Source organism: Megalobrama amblycephala, linkage group LG19 (genome assembly GCF_018812025.1).
Source record: "Megalobrama amblycephala isolate DHTTF-2021 linkage group LG19, ASM1881202v1, whole genome shotgun sequence".
NCBI classification, from domain to species: domain Eukaryota; kingdom Metazoa; phylum Chordata; class Actinopteri; order Cypriniformes; family Xenocyprididae; genus Megalobrama; species Megalobrama amblycephala.
The window spans coordinates 28,171,741-28,192,777 of NC_063062.1; the positions used below are offsets into that span (position 1 = coordinate 28,171,741).

General features: G+C 36.4%; 1 protein-coding gene across 5 annotated transcripts; it reads right to left on the minus strand.

Annotated features, from left to right (window-relative positions):
* Positions 1-1,634: 1,634 nt before the first annotated feature.
* Positions 1,635-19,939, minus strand: LOC125254295 (UDP-glucuronosyltransferase 2B13-like). 5 transcript variants are annotated; one of them, XM_048168857.1, is made up of 3 exons: positions 19,919-19,939; positions 7,781-7,847; positions 1,635-3,721 (listed from the first exon to the last, which is right to left on the minus strand). In XM_048168857.1, exon 3 carries the CDS (start codon positions 3,714-3,716, stop codon positions 2,121-2,123), a length of 1,596 nt encoding a protein of 531 aa, XP_048024814.1. In that variant the 5' UTR covers positions 3,717-3,721; positions 7,781-7,847; positions 19,919-19,939; the 3' UTR covers positions 1,635-2,120. The 5 variants fall into 5 exon arrangements, with proteins under 5 accessions (XP_048024814.1, XP_048024815.1, XP_048024816.1 ...); XM_048168858.1 differs by lacking the exon at positions 19,919-19,939 and adding an exon at positions 16,454-16,533; XM_048168859.1 differs by lacking the exon at positions 19,919-19,939 and adding an exon at positions 14,815-15,275.
* Between the last annotated feature and the right edge of the window lie 1,098 nt (positions 19,940-21,037).

Below are 21,037 nucleotides of genomic sequence, written 5' to 3' on the forward strand. Positions count from 1 at the left end.
GCTCTTAAAGCTTTTTTATGCCCTCAGAATTAAATTAAAATAATAATAAAAAAGAACTATGTATAATATATTGAAACATGCAGAATTTAAAGGATTAGTTCGCTTTCAAATGAAAATTAGCCCAAGCTTTACTCACCCTCAAGCCATCCTAGGTGTATATGACATTCTTCTTTCTGACGAAGACAATCGGAGAAATATTAATAAATATCCGGACGCATCCAAGCTATATAATGGCACTATGCTTTACCAAACGAGTATGAGCGGAAGAAAGTGTCTCCATCCACATCCATCCATCATAAACATATTCCACACAGCTCCGGAGGGTTAATAAAGGCCTTCTGAAGCGAAGCAATGCGTTTGTGTAAAAAAAAAAGACCGCATACCGTATTCAAATTACGGAAAAAATGGAATGCGTGTTGTCAGTTCAGTAAGTTGAATTGGGAAGGCGTAGGGTGTACAGCGTAAGCTTTTTGAAGAATACAGAAGGTGGTCTGGCGGAAGCTACATATTTTCTTCATAACTTGTTAAATATGGATTTTTTTTTTTTTTTTTTTTTTAACACAAATGCACAAATGCCTTTATTAACCCTCCGGAGCCATGTGGAATAAGTTTATGATGGATGGATGTGGATGGAGACACTTTCTTCGGCTCATACTTGTATGGTAACGCATACTGCCATTATAAAGCTTGGATGCGTCAGGATATTTATTAATATTTCTACAATTGTGTTTGTCAGAAAGAAGAAAGTCATATACACCTAGGATGACTTGAGGGTGAGTAAAGCTTGGGGTAACTTTCATTTGAAAGTGAACTAATCCTTTGATAAATGTCACTTATACAGCCATCAATGGAGAAAGATGCTATTGGATGCCAAATGGTTTAGTTATGGCACCTAAGGACTGAGAGAGGTATAATAAACAGCACAACCTTGATCACTTAGGAAAAAAGAAACACTTCCTTAAAAGCTTTTTTTTTTTTTTTTTAAGTTTCTGGCAATACTGAAGTGCATGCTGAATGCAGAAGTGATCCTGTGTCACAGAGTTTCTTATGATTTCTGAAAATATCATTTAACATTGAATCAATGTACTACTAAATATTATAAATGATTGACTCATGTTTGTCTGACAGAAACATGCTTAAATACAGCTCCATAGTTTGTGTTGACAACAATGAAATGAATTACTGGCTGTCGAAATAGTCAACATGTAGGTGATATTTAGAAACCATTAAAAAATGAATTGTGCATTTTATTTTTTGTTTTTATTTACTTCAATAAGCAATTTTGATTTTGGTCAACACTTGATGTTTATGCAAAACTCAAGTCCAGTTAAGAATTATTCTTTTAAACCATAATCAAACTAAACTTTTACCTCTTCAATTGCTAATGAAGTTTGTAAATGATTGTCTAGACCCCTGCTGAAATAGCACATGTACAGCATTGTTAATTAAAATTAGTTACTAAACTGGCCAGGTTAAGTTTTGCACAGTTAAATAACTGACAGATAACATGGACACAAACTTTTCATTCAGTGTCGACATTTTAGATTAAAAATGGATCAACAGTGCCTCAAATAAATAAACTATACTTGCAAAACATTTTTCTCATTTAATAACAAAAGAAACTGCATGCATAATTATTTGGTTAAAATAGGTTTATTCACTGCACAATATGAAATGACATTTATTTCCATTTCTTTTTTAAAAAATGTTTGTTAATGTTTGTGCCAACCTTGTAACATTCAAAAACATTCAAAATGTTCGAGGTTGAATTTTCCAGGGTTAAAAGTCAGAGTAAAACTAGCTAATATTAGAATTCATTATAGAAAATAAAAAGTGAAGGAGTCATGCAAGTTGTCTGAGATTCAGATGAAAAATTTCATAACAACCTTTTCAATATATACCTTTATAAATGTTATTATACCTGCTTACTAAAAGAGACTTTAGGCTTATTTTATGAATATTCTGGCATTGTAATCATTAATCGCTGCCGTTTGTTTCTCTTTTCCTCATTGTGCTGTTCATTACATAAGTAGTAAGTCATGGCACAGACATGTAAGAATAATCCATAATACTCTTATGGATTATGCAATATAATAGTCTATACTGCATTTGCAAATGTGTCACTCAGTTTTCCTTTTTTTGCTACAGCACCTGACGCACAGGTATCTAACTGTTAAAAAAATAGATAGAGTGAATATCAAAACAACTGCAAACAATATAAGTGCAACATCTACTGAGTAATAGGAGTACCAAGGCAGTTTGTAGGACTCTGTACGGAGATGAGCAGCACCTTTGTGTCTCATTACAAACTCAATCCAGAAGAGGGCGCTGTCCAAAGGTTTAACTGGTTTGTCTCTGTGCAGATGAGAAAGTCTCTGCATATTCAGTCTGTAAGATGGTTCATTGATCACTTCCTGTAGGGCTGCATACAGTGTGTTTTTATCTAAAGTTGCGATGGTAACTATCTTGGCTCCTCCCCTTTCTTGTAATCGAATAAGATTGTCGTACTGGTCAAAAAAGAATGGAATTCCAACCACTGGGATACCATGGTACAAAGCTTCTTGAACCCCATTGGTTCCACCATGTGCAATAAAAACTTTAGTCTTCGGATGCCCTAGAAGATCGTTCTGTGGCATCCAGTCAACCAGTAATGTGTTGTTCCCCAAAGTAGATGGTCTCTTTCCAGTGTATCTCCAAATTACCTTTTGAGGGAGGTGAGCAAAAGCAGCAGCTATTTCTGATGTAAAATCATCTGGTAGATCACTGATAAACGTCCCTAAAGACATGATAATGACTCCATGCTCTCCAGAACTTTGCATGAAGTCCTCCAGATCTTGTGGAAGGGCCTTGGCTGGTTTACACTGGAAGCCACCAATGTAAATGATATTTGGCATTGTTGGACGTGGAAATTCAAAAACAAAATCAACCCTCATAAGCCATATATCAGCCCCCTGGAGAAGTTCATAAAAACGTACAGGCGGATAGAAATATTTGTCACACAGTGCTTGGTACTGTGGCAAATTAAAATAGCTGTACTGAAAGTTCATTTGGAAATAGTAGAAAACATTTTTCACTCGTTGAAAGAAGTTCATTTTGTCACTGTTTCCAGATCCTGTGATAGGGATGTAAGACATCGGTGAGGGAGCGATGTCAAAGTGTCCCTCTCCAGGAGTGGTCCATCTCACATTATATACCAAGGGTAACTTGAGTTCATGAGCTAAGAAAATGCCTGCACCCCATACTGGATCAGTAAGCATCAGATCGTACTGTTTATCATGCAGTGCCTTCATAATTTCCTCACTTTCAAACATGTTTGTTATAAGCTGACATACCATTTTATGCATTTTATACATGCTACCAGTTACATCGAAATACAGCTGTACAGCACTCAGCCAGTGGCTCTTTCCTCTTTCATGGTCGATAAGTTTGGAGATCATGTCATCTACAAATTCTTCATCCATTCCTTTGGTGTTAGGTATGGTTAAAGAGTTGTAATAAGTTGAATTCTCCTTTACAAACCAACTATTATAGGTGCGTATTACATCAATGCTGTGCCCTTGACCATGTAAAGCCTTGATGAGGATGTCCATATTCACCCAGTGACTTCCCTCCAAAGGCACCACCAAGATTTTGCCACCATCACAGAGAGAACCAAAAAGGATTGCGACTGTTATCCAGAGAGAGACAGAAGACATGTTCTTAGAAAATGGTGTCATCTTGCCTGTAAATGATAAAATAATTGGATTACATAAATTTGGATAATATTATTTGTGTAGCTGTTACTTCGTTTGGTCACCTCATTATCTGAATGCCTTGTCAGGCAAACCAGGAAAAATAATTCAGATGGTTTGTAACACAAATTTGTAACACAAATTACATGAATGCTTTTGAACATTCTTTCAATGTTTTTTTTTTTTTTTTTTTTTTTTTTTTTTTTTTTTTTACTTCATCAATGTAAAATTTACAGAAGCCCTGAACCGCATGGTGAAAAAAAAAAAAAAAAAACTTGGTGGGGAGGAAAAAAAAAAACTTATTAAAAAAAAAAAAAACTCGTTATTTCGACATATTATGTGGTTATTTCAAGATATTAAGTCGTTATTTCAACATAAGTCGTTATAACGACATAATATCTTGTTATTTCAAGATATTAAGTTGTTATTTCAACATAATATCTCGTTATTTCAACATAATAGGCTAACTCTTTGTTGTCTATCAAGTATGATAATAAGTGACTTAAACTGCGATTTATTGACTGGCCGTTAGGGACAGGCTGCAGAAGAGAGCAGAATCTCATTGAGTCCCATGTTAAATTGGCCAAGTTTACAGCAGAAAAAAACATGTTTACAGTCTGGTTCAAATTGTGGTTTTGATCTGTATAGCTAATTTTGCCCTTCATGACAACTCTGAGGGGGGTGAATTTTTTTTATAACTCAACCGTTTAAATTATACTAAGCCTTAAAGTTCTGCACAATTAAGGGATTAGAAAAAAGCGGATTAGAAACCGCGGCGATCGCAGTAAAAGCTAGAATTTCGATCTAATACTTTTGTGTTGCGCCACTGAAGACGTTGATGAGTACGCGTCCTTTATCGTACTTGATAGACAACAAAGAGTTATGTTGAAATAACGAGATATTATGTTGAAATAACGACTTAATATCTTGAAATAACGAGATATTATGTTGAAATAACGACTTAATATCTTGAAATAACAAGATATTATGTTGAAATAACGACTTAATATCTTGAAATAACAAGATATTATGTCGTTATAACGATTTATTATGTTGAAATAACAACTTAATATCTTGAAATAACGAGGTATTATGTCATTATAATGACTTATTATGTTGAAATAACGACTTAATATCTTGAAATAATGAGGTATTATGTCGTTATAATGACTTACTATGTTGAAATAACGACTTAATATCTTGAAATAACGAGGTATTATGTCGTTATAATGACTTAATATGTTGAAATAACGACTTAATATCTTGAAATAACCACTTAATATGTCGAAATAACGAAATAATACGTTTTCGGGGTTTTTTTTCCTCCCACCAAGTTTTTTTTTCTTTCTTTTTTTTCTCTCCATGCGGTTCAGGGCTTCTGTAAAAATTAACATTCTTTTTTCTTTTTCATATTCTTTCTTTTTCATTGTGACAGAGTGATCTCTCACCTCCATTAAAGCACAGGTTTCATATAAATTCTAAGCATTTACTTTCTCTCTGAATACCTGTCGTAAAACATGGTGGTGACTAGCCTGCTCATGTTAACTGTAGTGTGCTTGTATCTGGGAGTGCAAACAGAGTTGTGGGTGCACACAGACTCTGTTAGCACTCCCAGATACAAACACAATAGAGTTAACATGTAAATTACATGAATGCATATATTGCATTCTGAGTAGTCGCCACCATGTTTTACAACACACGCAGGAGCGTACAATGATAACAAATACAAATCACCAGAGAAAACTGTATTTCCGTTATTACTTTTTAAGAACTGCTAATATTTGAATCTCTTACATACGATACATTTGAGTGCTCAGTCATGTGCCAAGACACTGCACATATTCATCACATTTCATACACTCATAAAAATCATACAGACCACACACAAAACCAAATAGATTTTTCTTTTGCAGTTTATTTTTTAATAACTAAAAAGTGGCACTGAAATATCTGATATATGAAATAATAAATACATTATAGCTTGATCTCAGTCAGTGGATCATTTATTCAATTGACATATTGCCCTATAATTTCTTAATGTTAAAGCATTAAGGGATAACATAAGAGTATGGCCCTCTGTAGCTAATGCAGCTCTGAAATGATTTATTGCAAAAGCGCTAACCTACTAAATAAATTTACTGGACTTAAATGGAACAAGTTGAGAGAAGTTGAACAGTAAGCAAAGGAGTGCTACTATACGAACACGGAGAGTGATCGCAACGAGCTACCACAAGTAACATTTCCAGACGTGTTTTCATGGTGTGAGCACTTACACGTTCAAGCAGCTCAGAAATTATTAATCTGTAATATACAGTATATCTGTTATAAATGATAAATATATACAAATTATAAAGCCACATTTCGGTTAAGTTGTTTATTTTCATTGAGTTTTACTTTCACTTTCACCATTGTGTTGTTTCCCAGCTGGTAAACTGAAAAATTGCACTTCATTTGATATATGTTTTTCACGGCGGTTGTAAGAGATGCTATGACAGTTCATAACACAGCAAGCATTCACTATTCTAATGTGTTAACATCTACCTCCACTACTACCACACTACTTGAGATATTATTGTGCTAATTTAATTCAATTTTCATATTCAAGTTCAAGTGTCTATATTGTCATTTCCTCCCACAGGGAGGCGCATTCTTCAATATCTATTTCACCATCCAATGTACTCTTTGAACACGTACAAGTTTGTGCAATCAAAACAGTCCTCCAAAGCTGACATTGCTCCATCTGACCATCCTCTGATGACTCTGGAAACAGATTTCTAATTTTCCAAAGTGGTTGGTAAGAAGGCACTAGCATGACCGCAGAATGAGAACCACCCAAATGGGGGCAGGAGAAGGCTCTGTAAGCACCCTGAGCATTTGTGTAGACTTGGTTTAAAATGTTGTCTCCCCTTGTAGGAACAGTGACATGCTGATAAAATTTAGGTAGGACTTTCTTAAGGCTGGTGTGGTTAAAGTCATTGTTCATACTATTGAAAAAAAAATGTTTTATAAAACGGATTGTCATTGCCAATAAAAAAATATAAACAATTTAAATTTGTATTGTTGGGTTACGTTTGAAACATTTGATGAAACTGAAATTTAAAATGAAAATGCAATTTAATCATTTTTGGCAAAGATAAAGGACAAAATATGTTTGCAGTTACATATTAACAAGGTCATAGCCAGGTTTATTTATTATAAACAAGAGTAACACAAACAATCTAGCTTGTATTGTTGTGTTACTTTTGATGTACCTGTGTGTTGCTATTGTCCCAACTGACGGGGTCAAAAGTAACAATGTGCAACTTATGTTCAAAGTTAAATACTGAAGTTGTTGTACTTTTGTACAAAATACCACCTGGTACTGATAGACCATGCTTGTGAGTTATTGACCACAGCAAAAATATATCTCTGTCTAAAACATTATCTTTTAAAATTATGTTTTTCTGAAAAATAGTACTTTCGCCTCCCTTCCTTTTTGATTATCTACCGGATTCAACCTGCTTCGACCTGGTTCTTTGCTGGGATTGCATTTACCACAGCCCAGTTCTATTATGCCCTTTTTAGAGTTTTCTCTATTCTCCTAGACACGGCAAGTATAGTTCTATTCAGCTGTCAGCTGTCACTGAGTCTGTTCTTGGCACTTCAGCTAATAAATGGGACATTAAAAGACTACAGCAAACAGTCTGGATTGCTGGGAGGATTATTGGTGATATAATATTTACTATTCATACGGCATGATGAGTTGATACGGTATGAACAAGTAAACTGACTCCTTTAAATGTCCATTTTTGCACAAACTTGTATGACAATTGAATGCATTTATGAAGAAATATTTGTTTTCTCACAATATAGAATGAAATACAAAGAACAATCCTGGCCAGTATCTACAGTAACATCATGCTGCAGCTACTAAACTGTATTTGAAAAATGTCGAATGAATTCTTGAAACTGTAGAATACTACAGATGATCCCTAAAGTAATGGAAATTTCACATTTAATATAAAATGGATACCTTATTGTTAAAAACTCATAAACTGTATATTACTTACAGTTATCTTGACTGTCATATGCCTCTTCTTTGTTCAGTGCCGATATCTTTATCTTGGCAGGTTACTACTGAAAATGAGCAAACAACTCCTTTAGCATTACACTATATCGAACTTTATCATTTGAAATGCAGTGAGCAGCCCAAAGCAACTCCAAAGTTCAAAGTTTATTTGTAACATGATCCATGGGCTCAGTGCTTATTTAGGGCCTGATTTACTAACAGCTTGCACCAGCGCAAACCCTCTTTTGGTGTTAAAAAATCTACTGCCAGGATTTACTAAAGACACAAAGTGAAAAATTTGTGCTGAAAAGGTGTGGACAGAGTTATTTTTGCAGCTGACATTATTGTATATGCATTTGTAGGGGTTTCCCTTTCAGACACAAAATTTATGGGAGGAGAGTATTTAAATGAATCATACAAGCTAATTTACTTTTTTTAGGTTTGCGCTAGTCAATTTACTGTTTTTCGCGCCATTATTTACCGCCCAAAAAAGCATGTCTTGAACCAGACACTAAATCCTTGTTTCCACCTAAATTACCCGTAACAGTTTGTCCCAGGAACTTTTTCCCCCAGACCTGTTGCTGTCTGCATTTCCATCACGGTCTAAAGTACCGTGAAGAAGAGTCCTGTGACGCAGGACTGCACATGACTTTCAAGTTCCCAGTGGATTTCGTCATTCACATGTAACCTGAACCCTGTCGTCGGTCCATTGGTCATATTTTTTAAACTCCATTGTTGAATCGAAAAGCAAACAACTCTTACTGCAGGCACCGCAACAGACTTTTAAAAATGGTTGTTGAAATAAAATGCTGCTTGGAGTCAACTAATCAAAATGCTGCATGAACTCAACTAATCAGCATGTTCAGCGCCCAGGTCCCACCTCCGAAAATTTCTGAACTTTGAAAAAGTACTACCTCGCGAACAGGGACTTTCTGAGGGGGAAATTTTGAAATTGAACTTGTCATTAAAATGTCATTAAGTGTTAATACTCTCTCAAATAATTTTATAACAGTGTCATGAATATTTTTCTTACAACTACAGTGGTACAAATTGAATTTGTCTTTAAAATGTGATTAAGTGTTAATACTCTGTTAAAAACATTTATAACAGCGTCATGAATAGTTTTCATTTAATTGTTACTTGTTCACTGTGGTATTCTTTAGTTTGACCTAGTTTCTGTCTGTCAGTCTGTTAATTATGTAATTAGTTTCCACCTGTGTTCATTATCGCCCTCGTTAGTTCCTTTGTTTGAGTTGTGTATATACCCTGTGTTTTCCTCCATTCTTTGTCCGTTCTCGTTTATGCATTGATGTATGCTGTTTAAGGTGAGTTCCTGTCTGTTTTTGCGATTTAATATTACTCCACGCATTCTCCTTCGTCCTTGTGCCTGCTTATACCACCATCACGTAACATTAATAATGTTTTGTTTTTTAAGTTTTTTTTTTAACAGAATGTCAGATAATAGACAATTTCAAATTTCTTAAAAAAAGATGACACTGTTATAAAATAATGGTAACACTTTATTTTAGAGTGTTTTAACTAGTTGCTTATTACTATAAGCATACATATTACTAGAATATTGGCTATTTATTAGTACGTATTAAGCACATATTAATGCTTTATTCTACATGACCTTATTCTAGATTCTTAATCCTACCCAATACATAAACTTATTTAACTATTAATAAGCAGTAAATTAGGAGTTTATTGAGGGAAAAGTCATAGTTAATAGTTTATATGTGTTCCCTATACTAAAGTGTTACTAAAATAATGTAATGTAATGTTAACACATAAAGCTAAGTAGTTTAAGTAAACTTAAGTAAACTTAAGTAAATTAATCTATGTCATGTTTATGACAGGTTATGTTGTCTTGGTAATGCCAAGTTGTCATGACAAAGACACTGACAGGTTATGATGTATTGGTTTATGTCAAGTTGTCATAACACAGACATTTCAAACAATGCCATCTTTGCATTAAAACTGACATAACTGAGCGAATGACACCTAATGACAGATGTCATAAACATGCATAAAACTCCTTCATATTCATGACATGTGTCATGTCATGATTATGAAGGGGTCATGTCAGTCTTATGCACACACCTTCAAGTAAAGTGTTACCGAGCTTTCACTTATGGTATAAAGATTCCTCTTCTAGAAGCTCTAGAGTTGAAACTGGACCCACAGAGGACCCACAGGACTTTGGTAGAAGCTTTCATGCTTCTAAGTAATCTACTTGGGGGGGATCAGTCTCCCTAGACTAACCTCGGGTGCTTTGCATGTTCTGAGTTCGGTGCCCTGAAGCGTCTGGCCGGCAGGAGAAAACCGAACACAATTTTCTACAGGCCTCATCTGAGGGAGCGAACTCGACAGGGCTCAAGAGGCAACAACTCATTTGCTGCTGTCTAAACTAGTAGTTCAGGTTTGATGGATGGGGCTACCCCCTGGCAGCAGCCCCCTGGGACCGAGCGTGGAGAGGCATGAACCTGTTAAACGCATCAAGGTCCCTTAATAGTTTGGCCTGGTATGCCTGCATTCTTTTATTTTTTTTGTGTTCAGACATGCACCTGCCTGACCTGCTGCAATATATGCTCTACATTAGGTGTAGTTCGGCAGGGTTTGGTGGGCAGTGTTGGGGCATTAAGGGATGACACAACTTTGGGAAAGAGAAAGATGCTAAAGTCTCTTCCACTCGAGGCATCATCCCATAGCAGTTCTCCTTCAAGCTCAGAATCAAATAAACTCAAATTTCTAGATGAAAAACATTTTTTCCACAATCTTGATACCTCGGTATGGAGATCGGTAAATAAAATGCAGGCCCTGACGTAGAAGCTGTGCTCTGCTTTGCAGGAAGCACTCATCTAAATTACTTCTCTTGTGCACCTCCTGCGTTACAGCTAGCCATATGACATTTAATCTGGCTACAGCAAGAACACAACCCCCAGGATCTCCTATAATCGAGGGACGGAGGTGGCGAGTCCTTGACATCCCCCGCCTCGATTCTAAGGAAATCCACCTCCTCAGAGCTAGACTGTCCCAGCATCTGCCTCTCACTTGGGGTGGAAGAAGCCATAGAGTGGGCTTCCAGATTCCTTGCTCGAGTGAAGCTGGTGGATAAGGGCCAAGAAAGGGCCCTCTCAAAGCCATCTCAAACTCCTCTACCAGCTCCATTTGCGACCCCAATGATCTGAAAGGATGCACTTCCTTGGCAGACGTGGGACCCAAACCGCGGGAACCACGAGGCTGGCTGCTCTCATCGAAAATGGTCAGTTGGAGCAGAGTGTCCTGAACGGCAGCTGCTCACAATGCACGCGGAAAGCCCACTCGAGAACTGCCTGTGCATGCTCTTGTAGGAACCGTGGACGAACCAGACAAATGAATGATTCAGATGATTCTTTCAAAACATAATTCTAATTCAGAATCAAGGTTCCGACTCCAGCTCGTCTACAGAGAAAACCAATGCAGATTACTTTTTACGACATCCATGTTTCCTGACATAAGGAGAAATGACAGCCATTTGTGACACCAAATGGTCATCGAGAAGATAAAGAGTCTTTGATTACCAGATCAAAAGAGACAGAGAAACAATGCAGGCCACTTTTGTTCTCTGAGGGACAGAACTTCACAGAAAAACCAACTTAAGGGGCTCGTACACCGGCCGCCAAGCTCAGCGCTGCGCAGTGCCACGACACATCTTTAAAATTCAAATGCATTGTTTTCTATTGTTTTCCGAGTCATAGCTGGGCGCCACAGACAGGTGCCGAATGTCACCACCGCCGCACTCATAGAAAACAATGTGTTCGAATTTTAAAGACGTGTCGCGGCGCTGAGCTTCACGTCCGGTGTGCGAGCACTTTAAGACTGTTCTACAACTAAAACTGCATCAAAATCAAAATTGTTCCAAATAATTTTAGATGGACTTATCAAACATCTTTTAACTGCATAAATTTTACATCATGTGTCCACAAATACTACCTGTAACCAGTTTTGCTTTAGAACACCCACAATTCGTGTAAATGTGATAACTCTTGAATGACTGACTGAAAGTATGCTTTATTTGGAATTGATTTAATTCTTTTCCTCTTCTCTAAATCCTGGCTTGAATGAAATCTGTTTAAAATGTGTCATATTCCATTTAATAGAAATTATGGCTAAAATCGTACTCTCTGCTAAAGCAGAGACGGGAAGTAACACTTATTTATGGTTGGGGGCAAAGAAAAGCCCTTTTGAAATAGGATATCTGATTGGCCAAAACTCCTCTCATAGGTGTGGCAAACACCTTAGTTTAAATAGTCATAATCACAAGATAGTGAACTACACAAGAGAACTAGAAGAAAGAACCGGTCAGCAGAGACCAGAGTAAGCAGAACAACTAGTAACCATGGAGTAACAAGAAGAACAGACAAGCAGTTCATTCAAGCCATCCAACTTTCACTCACTTTGCTTTTCTTTTACTTAATTTTCTTTTCCGCTGAAAGTCTTGTGTTCTAAGTTTTGCCGCAGAGTTCAACCAACGACATTTGCCGCTTCAACTTGAACTCCAGCGACAAAGAGACTTACTTTCATCTTTCCAGCAAGCTCAAACGTGATTGGGTTTTACCAAACACAATACGGACCCTGCGACAGATCATCGACTTGGAAAACCCTTCTCTGCACGCTGACGAGAAGATCCACATTTAAAGGTGCTCTAAGCGATGTCACACATTTTTAGGCCAAAACATTTTTTGTCACATACAGCAAACATCTCCTCACTATCCGCTAGCTGCCTGTCCCCTGAACACACTGTAAAAAAACGCGTTCTCTGTAGTCGCCACAAGCTCCAAAAACGGCAACAAAAACTACCTGGTGTAGCCTGGACCACGAAACATAATAAACATGCTACAGCCAATAACCGACAAGAATGATTTTAAATGCGTGTTCATGACTGTTTCAGGAAGCACGGAGGGGAGGGAGAGGAGGAGGAGGGAGGGTCTAGCTAGCCTCTGTTTTGTTTGACAACACTTTGAACGTCAACAGGAAGTTACTCCACCCAGGATCGCTTAGAGCACCTTTAAAGTCGACTCAAGCAAGTACCTCCAGAGTCTAAACTGAACTGGTGCATTTAAATTAATGATTCATGGTTCGTTCAGGTCTTTGAAGTGCATATTTTGCTAGGAATTCTGTTCATCATATCACTCTCTCTCTTAAAACTCTTTTTCTCTCATTTCCTTTCTTACTGCAACGCGTATGAATGAATGTGTGTATGTGTGCGTGTGTTTGTGTTAGATTAGTTTGTGTTAGAATAAATAAAGTCTCTTGTAGATTTTAAAAGAAAGTGTCTTGTATTATGTGCTTCTAAAATTTAATGTCTTAAACTGTCGATCTTAAAGTTACCATGCTCTAATCAGTGTTTTCACGATTGTTGGATATTTATATCCACGACAAGAGCGTATTACAGCTCAAGCAAATGAATGCTGGATGACTCAGTTGCTCGGTCGTAAACTAAACAACTCTTTATAATTCCCTATAAATATTTCATTTGAGCTAATTTTACTTCCTTGGGGTGTGTTCCCTACACTCTGCTCCCAGCTCAGTCAGATGATTATTTCACAGTTTTAAATTTGTCAGAATTAAATGCAGGCATAATCAACAGACAAGTGAAACACGGTCTAAGAGTAAATGATAAGAGTGAAGTAGTATAAAGTATTTGGTGTGCTGTCCAAGGAGAGGGCTCCGAGCTCGGTATTTTGGCCCAAACCCAGAGTACTCCACCCATATCTCTGGATAAGATAGTAACCAGGCGATTGTGAGATGGAAGGTGGTGGAAGAATGCTGAAAACTCACATAGGTGAGTCAACTGCTTGTACGCGTTGCCAACTGTACGTTGCCGGCTTCCCTTTGTAGCTTCCATGTTACGCCATCACACGTCATGAGGATTAATTACTTTTGATGTTTTATTTGAACCAATTATTATTGCCTTGTTGTTATTATATGCATTTTAAGTCTTTTTAAAAGGTTTTGAAGGATTGTTTCAAAGGCTTCAAAGGATTGTTCACGTGGGTCTATTTTTATTACCACAAAAATATTATCCGATTACTCAATTAATCGTCAAAATAATTGACTAATTTCTCGATTAGCGAAAAAATTGTTAGTGTCAGCCCTAGATTAGTTAAAATCATTCAAAATGCACCTGCATTGTTTTGCATTTTGCGATTTTCAGTCAAATAAAAGACTATTTTTCCATTCATATATTTTGTCATTGAAGATTTCTTAAAAAATAGTATTAAAGTATCATGTGAGCTAAATCGTTATACCCCTAATAAAACATAATTGTGGCCAGTATATGCTGAGTGCCTAGTAACTTTGGAAAACCACTAGCTACAGTGGCTGGTGAGCAAAAGAGTTAATGTCAAGCCCTGCATCCCTGTTTAAGAGAAAGGACCGCAGGTGCTTAGAAGGTTATATTTCTCGCCCCGGGGGCGTCGGTCAGAATGCAGGACAGGAGGCAGGAATCAGTTTGAACAGTTTACTGAACTTTCTTCAGCAGCACAGACATACATTAGACAGCAATGTTGCCACACTTTCACAATACAGGTGCAGATTTGGATATAGCAGTTGCCACTCAGTTTATGTTTATGGAGATGGTAGGTTTACATCATAATCATGAGCATGTTGGGTGTGTGTGTGGCTGCAAATAAACAAAACAGCAATCAATGTTACATAAAGCATAATTATTGATGTTGAGTAGCATCATGTCTAGCACAATACAATAGCTTAACCAGGCTGAATCATAACTTATAAGTCACAATTTCTTCACTTATTAATTTGTACAGAAATACAAATAATAATGTATGCATTTCAATAATACAAGAGCAACACTTAAATCTCTAACAAACAAAGTACATTAACATTCTACAATGACGTTCATCCTATGCTAACGATATGGCATAACTCATCAATTCTACCGAGTTGATTTATAACCCAAAAACTAGGCTATTTCTAAATATTTGCATATATAATATATCTTAAGCAAGTAATGAAAAAATAGAGACTCACTTTTCTCAAATGGACTCACACAGTCATTAATAATTAACCCCAACACTGCATCGCGACTTCTGGAACAGTCTTCCTGTGGCGCAGCTGTTTATGTCACGCGTGTTTCACATTCAATCACTTCCAGCACATAAACTAATGGCCACTAGATGGCGCTTTGTGCTACCTTTTAACAATCCCTACATTTTTTTCTAGTTTGAGAAGCCATTTCTGTTGGATATACATCACAATTTGGAAGAAAAAATATCACAACTTCTGTTTTATGCCGACTTCAATTGTTTTTTTGTTTTTTTTTAAATCAACATGCTCTAGATGACTGTTCAACCATTGTGCAGCATCTTGCACAAGACCCTGCCTTCTTTTCTAGCACCAATGCTTTGGCTCTGCAGTTACTTTTTTATTATAGCCTAGTAACCACTGTACTATAGTAACAGTACAGTAGCATTTAGTCTTTTTAAAAACAAAAACACATTCTGTGTTCACCCCCTTACGCCTGTCACTCAGCAGTAAAAAAAAAAAAAAAAAAACTTAAATTGGACAGATAGTGAAACCAAACACTTCTCATACAGGTGGATGAAGAAAAAGGCATAATGTTTCCCATGAGCATGGGTGACATCACAGAGTTTACAGGTGTTTTGATACTGATGTGTGAATGGTATCTAACTGGTAAAAAGACGGAGCATTGCTGCTTGTCTGAACAGCACATTTGTGTATTTAGTGGAAAAAGCAATCCAGTATGCCTAATTTTATGGTAATTTACTGGGTTTAATGTGCGAAATGGGTTATTGAAATGGGTTATTTCTATCATCAACAGAGGAAGTTCAACCTGCCATGCATGCTGACAGTTGTACCAAATTCCCTTTAAAGGATTAGAACTCAAATTTCATGATAATTTACTCACCCCCATGTCATTAAAGATGTTTATGACTTTCTTTCTTCAGTCGAAAAGAAATGGAATAAATAAAAGCACAAGATGTTGGAAAGTATGTATAAGGTGTTGTCATTTATAATTACTGTTAAAGCTTATAGTAGCACTGATTTATTCAATACAAACATTTCTGAGGAAACATATTAACTATATACACATACACTTATTCTAAGTTATTTTCACTATTGTACGTTGTTGCCGTATGGCAACAGATCATAAAGTACCTTTATATTTATAATTATATTTTTTTCCAATATATATATATATATATATATATATATATATATATATATATATATATATATATATATATATATATATATATATTACAGCACTTCAAGCTAAGCCATTCTAAGAAAAGAAAAAGAGTCTTTTTTTTTTCTTTTTTTTCTATAGGTCTATCATAATGTGTGCGGTAGAGGGTTAACAGACTTTCCTTGAAGGGGACTTTTTATGAATGCACTGTCTTTGTATCTAAAGTCTTTGGTTCTACTCAGCTGTCATTGAGTATTTCTCAGCACTTCAGCTAATAAATGGGACAATTGGTATTGGTAACGATCCTGTCCAGTATCAAACGTCATGCTGGGGCTACTAAACTGTATTTGAAAAATGTTGAATGAATTCTTAAAACTGTCGAAAACTACAGATGATCCCTAAAATAATGGAAAAAGAAGAAAGCCTGTTGTTTTAACCAATAAACTGTAGATTACTTACAGTTATCTTGACTGTCATATGCCTCTTCTTTGTTCAGTGCTGATATCTTTATCATGGCAGATTACTCCTGAATATGAGCTAACAACTCCTTTAGCATTACACAATATCAAACATTATCATTTGAAATGCAATGATCAGCCCACAGCAAGTCCAAAGTGCAAAGTTTATTTGTAACATTAACAGTATGGCACAGATATATTTTTACTTGCATTTACATTTGCTAGTGATATCAATTCTACAGAGAAAATTTCTACTATTTCTCAACACCACAACTATATGTATTTGCACACTTGCTTGAAACAAAATAATGATTAACCCATTTTAGCCCACCGGCAACTATAGTTGCCGCAGTGTATGGTTGTCATTTTCCTTTTGTAAGTTTTTTTTCTAGATGTTTTCCATGTTTTATTTCTCAATGACATGCAAGAAAACATCCAAATAAAGGATTTCAAGAACAAAAAAAAGGTATTCACTTCCTTCCTGTGACATGAGGCTGTCAACTTCCTACCCCTACTTCCAGGAAGCATAGTGAAGGCAAACCCTCCCAAAGAAAAGTAATTTTAATGTTAATATTAGAATTTTTTTGTTGACATATATATATCTACATAATCATGAGGGTCTCTAGAATCATCCAAACAAAACAAATCTTACAAGAGATCTATAGTTTTTTGTATACTTAGTCAAAAGTACGAGCGGCAACTATAGTTGCCGGTGGGCAAATGACTTGTAAGTACATACATCATGGGGAAATGGGGTATACTGTGTTTAATGGGTCAATAAATCAAGGTTATTGGTCTTGTTTAGTGCTTTTTGCTTTCATAATATTTTATATTGTTATATATTATATATTGTTATTTGTTAATTAATTTATTTTTTTATTAATTTATTTTTTGTTTGTTTGTTATATGTGACCCTGGACTACAAAACCATTCATAAGGGTCAACTTTTTGAAATCAAGATTTATACATCATCTGAAAGGTGAATATATATAAGCTTTCCATTGATGTATAGTTTGTTATGATATGACATTTGGCCGAGACTCAACTATTTGAAAATCTGGAATCTGAAGGTGCAAAAAAAAATGAAATATTGAGATAATTGCCTTAAAGTTAACCAAATTAAGTCCTTAACAATGTATATCCATTTTACAAAAAGATTTTTTTATATATTTACAGTAGAAAATTTACAAAATATCTTAATTGAACATGATCTTTACTTATTATCCTAATGATTTTTGGCATTAAAGAAAAAAAAAAATCAATAATTTTGACCCATACAATGTATTGTTTGCTATTGCTACAAATATACCTGTGCAGTTTATGACTGGGTTTGTGATCCAGGGTCACATATAGATGTATTTTTTTCTAATGAACAATGTAATTTAACATTTTAATTCACAATGCTCTGTTGGAGCAACTTAATGTCTGAACTTTGTTCTGCATTATGTTCCACCACTTTAAAACAAACAGATTTGTTGTTTGTTGTGTTTTCATATTCAAGAGATTATAAGCTAGATGCAGCTTTTTTGTGTTCACATCAAATGTTCTTCAACTTTGATTCATCTGTTGATCTGTTGAAAGCAGTTATTTTGAGTTAGATGCATAAATGTTCTCCTCCTATTCAAATTTTACATTGAGGGGTGCATACAACATATTTGCCCACCGGCAACTATAGTTGCCGCACATTCAAACACGTTTTTTAAAAATAAATGCAGAACATGTTCACATTAGGACACTATTAACAGGACTATATGCATGAAACCATTCAGAAAAATTTGGGCACAAATGGGTTAATTAAAGAGTGTGATCTACAGGTATTTTGATACTGATGTGTGAATGGTATCTAACTGGTAAAAAGACGGAACGTTGCTGCTTGTTTGAACAGCACATTTGTGTATTTACTGGAAAAAGCAATCCAGTATGCCTAATTTTATGGTAATTTACTGGGTTTAATGTGTGAAATGGGTTATTGAAATGCGTTATTTCTATCGTCAACATAGGAAGTTCAACCTGCCATGCATGCTGACAGTTCTACCAAATTCCCTTTAAAGGATTAGTTCACTTCTGAATTCAAATTTCATGATAATTTACTCACCCCATGTAGGGTGACCAGATGAGATTGGCTGAAATTCGGGACGGGGGGAGGGGGGAGGGGGGGGGGTGGTCTTATTAGACTGCGTAGCCTATAATAAAAGATAATGAATTTCAAACCTGAACCAAACATATTTTTATTCAAAGATCAACAGTCTGTCATTAGTCTTTAGTCTGCCACAAAAAAAACAACATTAAAATCATGAACTCAAATGTTATTGTGAAAAGAAAAAAAACAATGTACTGTTGTAAGTAACAGTGAATAAATCAGACCTTTTTGTATAGCCTAACGCTAATAAGCTTAAACGAAAATAACGAAATAATTGTGTAGTGAAGTATTTTTTGTACACAGTGCTGCAAACAATCAATCACTCCGTGTACGTGTGCACTGTCCTCCTCCCAGCTGCAGCAACTTGCGCTCTCTTCATCAAGGCTTAAACAAAAAGGGCATGCATATCTAAATTCGCGCCTAGCCGCCTACGGTATTTTTTTAGAACTTAGAAAAAAGATGCTGCAGCCAATGAGCAGCCGGCGGGGGCTGGTTGCAGGACGACTCAACCTCCGCAGACAGTTTTTAATGTTTATCAGACAATAACTTCTCAAGATTTTGCTTTAGTATAATTTTCGGGACAATTAGGGCCAGATTCGGGATTCGGGACAGCAGTTTAGATTTCGGGACTGTCCCGAATTTTTCGGGACGTCTGGTCACCCTACCCCCATGTCATCAAAGATGTTCATGACTTTCTTTCTTCAGTCGAAAAGAAATGGAATAAATAAAAGCACAAGATGTTGGAAAGTATGTATAAGGTGTCCTCGTTTATAATTACTGTTAAAGCTTATAGTAGCACTGATTTATTCCATACAAACATTTCTGAGGAAACATATTAACTATATACACATACACTTATTCTAAGTTATTTTCACTATTGTACGTTGTTGCCGTATGGCAACAGATCATAAAGTACCTTTATATTTATAATTATATTTTTTTCCAATATATATATATATATATATTTAGGGCACTTCAAGTTAAACCATTTTTTTCCCTTTTCTATAGGTCTATCATAATGTGTGCGGTAGAGGGTTAACAGACTTTCCTTGAAGGGGACTTTTTATGAATGCACTGTCTTTGTATCTAAAGTCTTTGGTTCTACTCAGCTGTCATTGAGTATTTCTCAGCACTTCAGCTAATAAATGGGACAATTGGTATTGGTAACAATCCTGTCCAGTATCAAACATCATGCTGGGGCTACTAAACTGTATTTGAAAAATGTTGAATGAATTCTTAAAACTGTCGAAAACTACAGATGATCCCTAAAATAATGGAAAAAGAAGAAAGCCTGTTGTTTTAACCAATAAACTGTAGATTACTTACAGTTATCTTGACTGTCATATGCCTCTTCTTTGTTCAGTGCTGATATCTTTATCATGGCAAATTGCTCCTGAATATGAGCTAACAACTCCTTTAGCATTACACAATATCAAACATTATCATTTGAAATGCAATGATCAGCCCACAGCAAGTCCAAAGTGCGAAGTTTATTTGTAACATGAACTGTATGGCACAGATATATTTTTATTAGATTTTTCATTTGCTAGTGATATCAATTCTACAGAGAAAATTTCTACTACTTCTCAACACCACAACTATATGTTTTTGCACACTTGCTTGAAACAAAATAATGATTAATTAAAGAGTGCTTTGGTCCTGTAACAAGCTTCAGCTGTATGTGGCAATTGGTGATTGGTGGAAGTGATAGGCAAGGAGGATGCTGGGAGGTGTAGTCCGGAACTGACTGGATTCGTGACAGAATGTCCCCCTCCCGGAAGGCGCGTCCTCTCGCCATGGATGGCACAACCGGGGAGGGGGGGTGGGTGCCCTGGAGACCTACTGGCAGGTGATACTGGATGTGCAGACGGGTAAGGAACTCTAGGCACCACGGCAGGTCAGGAGCCTCGGGCGGCCACGGGGGGTCAGGAGTCTCTGGCGGCCACGGCGGGTCAGGAACCTTGGCTCACGAATATCAACGGTGGCTTGACTTGGCTCATGAAGATCAACTGTGACTTGACTGGGCTCATGAAGATCAATTGTGACTTGACTGGGCTCATGAAGATCAACCGTGACTTGACTTGGCTCATGAAGATCAGCTGTGACTTGACTTTGTGTTGTTGTTGTGGCCGCCATTTTGTGAGTGTTCTCCTTAGCGGCAGCCATTACATGATTCACCGTGGTGTCACATTTCTCCGTGACACCCACAGTAAATGGAGAGCCAACAGACAATAAAGCATAATCCAGGAAATGACTGAAGGAGAAACGAGGTCCATTACGAACTAATTGTTCTTTGAGTGGTTGGTTAACACCCTCACAGAAAAAGTCAATGAGTGCACAGTCAGGCAGATTTGAATAATATGCAATGTCCAGGTATTCAGTGATGCAATCCTCAATCGATCGTGTGCCCTGCTTGAGACATAATAGTAAATGTGCAATGTCCAT

Coding starts and splice junctions, on each gene's coding strand:
- LOC125254295 (XM_048168856.1), bottom strand. CDS start 16,508: ATGATAAAGATATCAGCACTGAACAAAGAAGAGGCATATGACAGTCAA. Junction 3,722..16,453: donor ATATGACAGTCAAGATAACT/GTAAGTAATCTA, acceptor TATCATTTACAG/GCAAGATGACACCATTTTCT.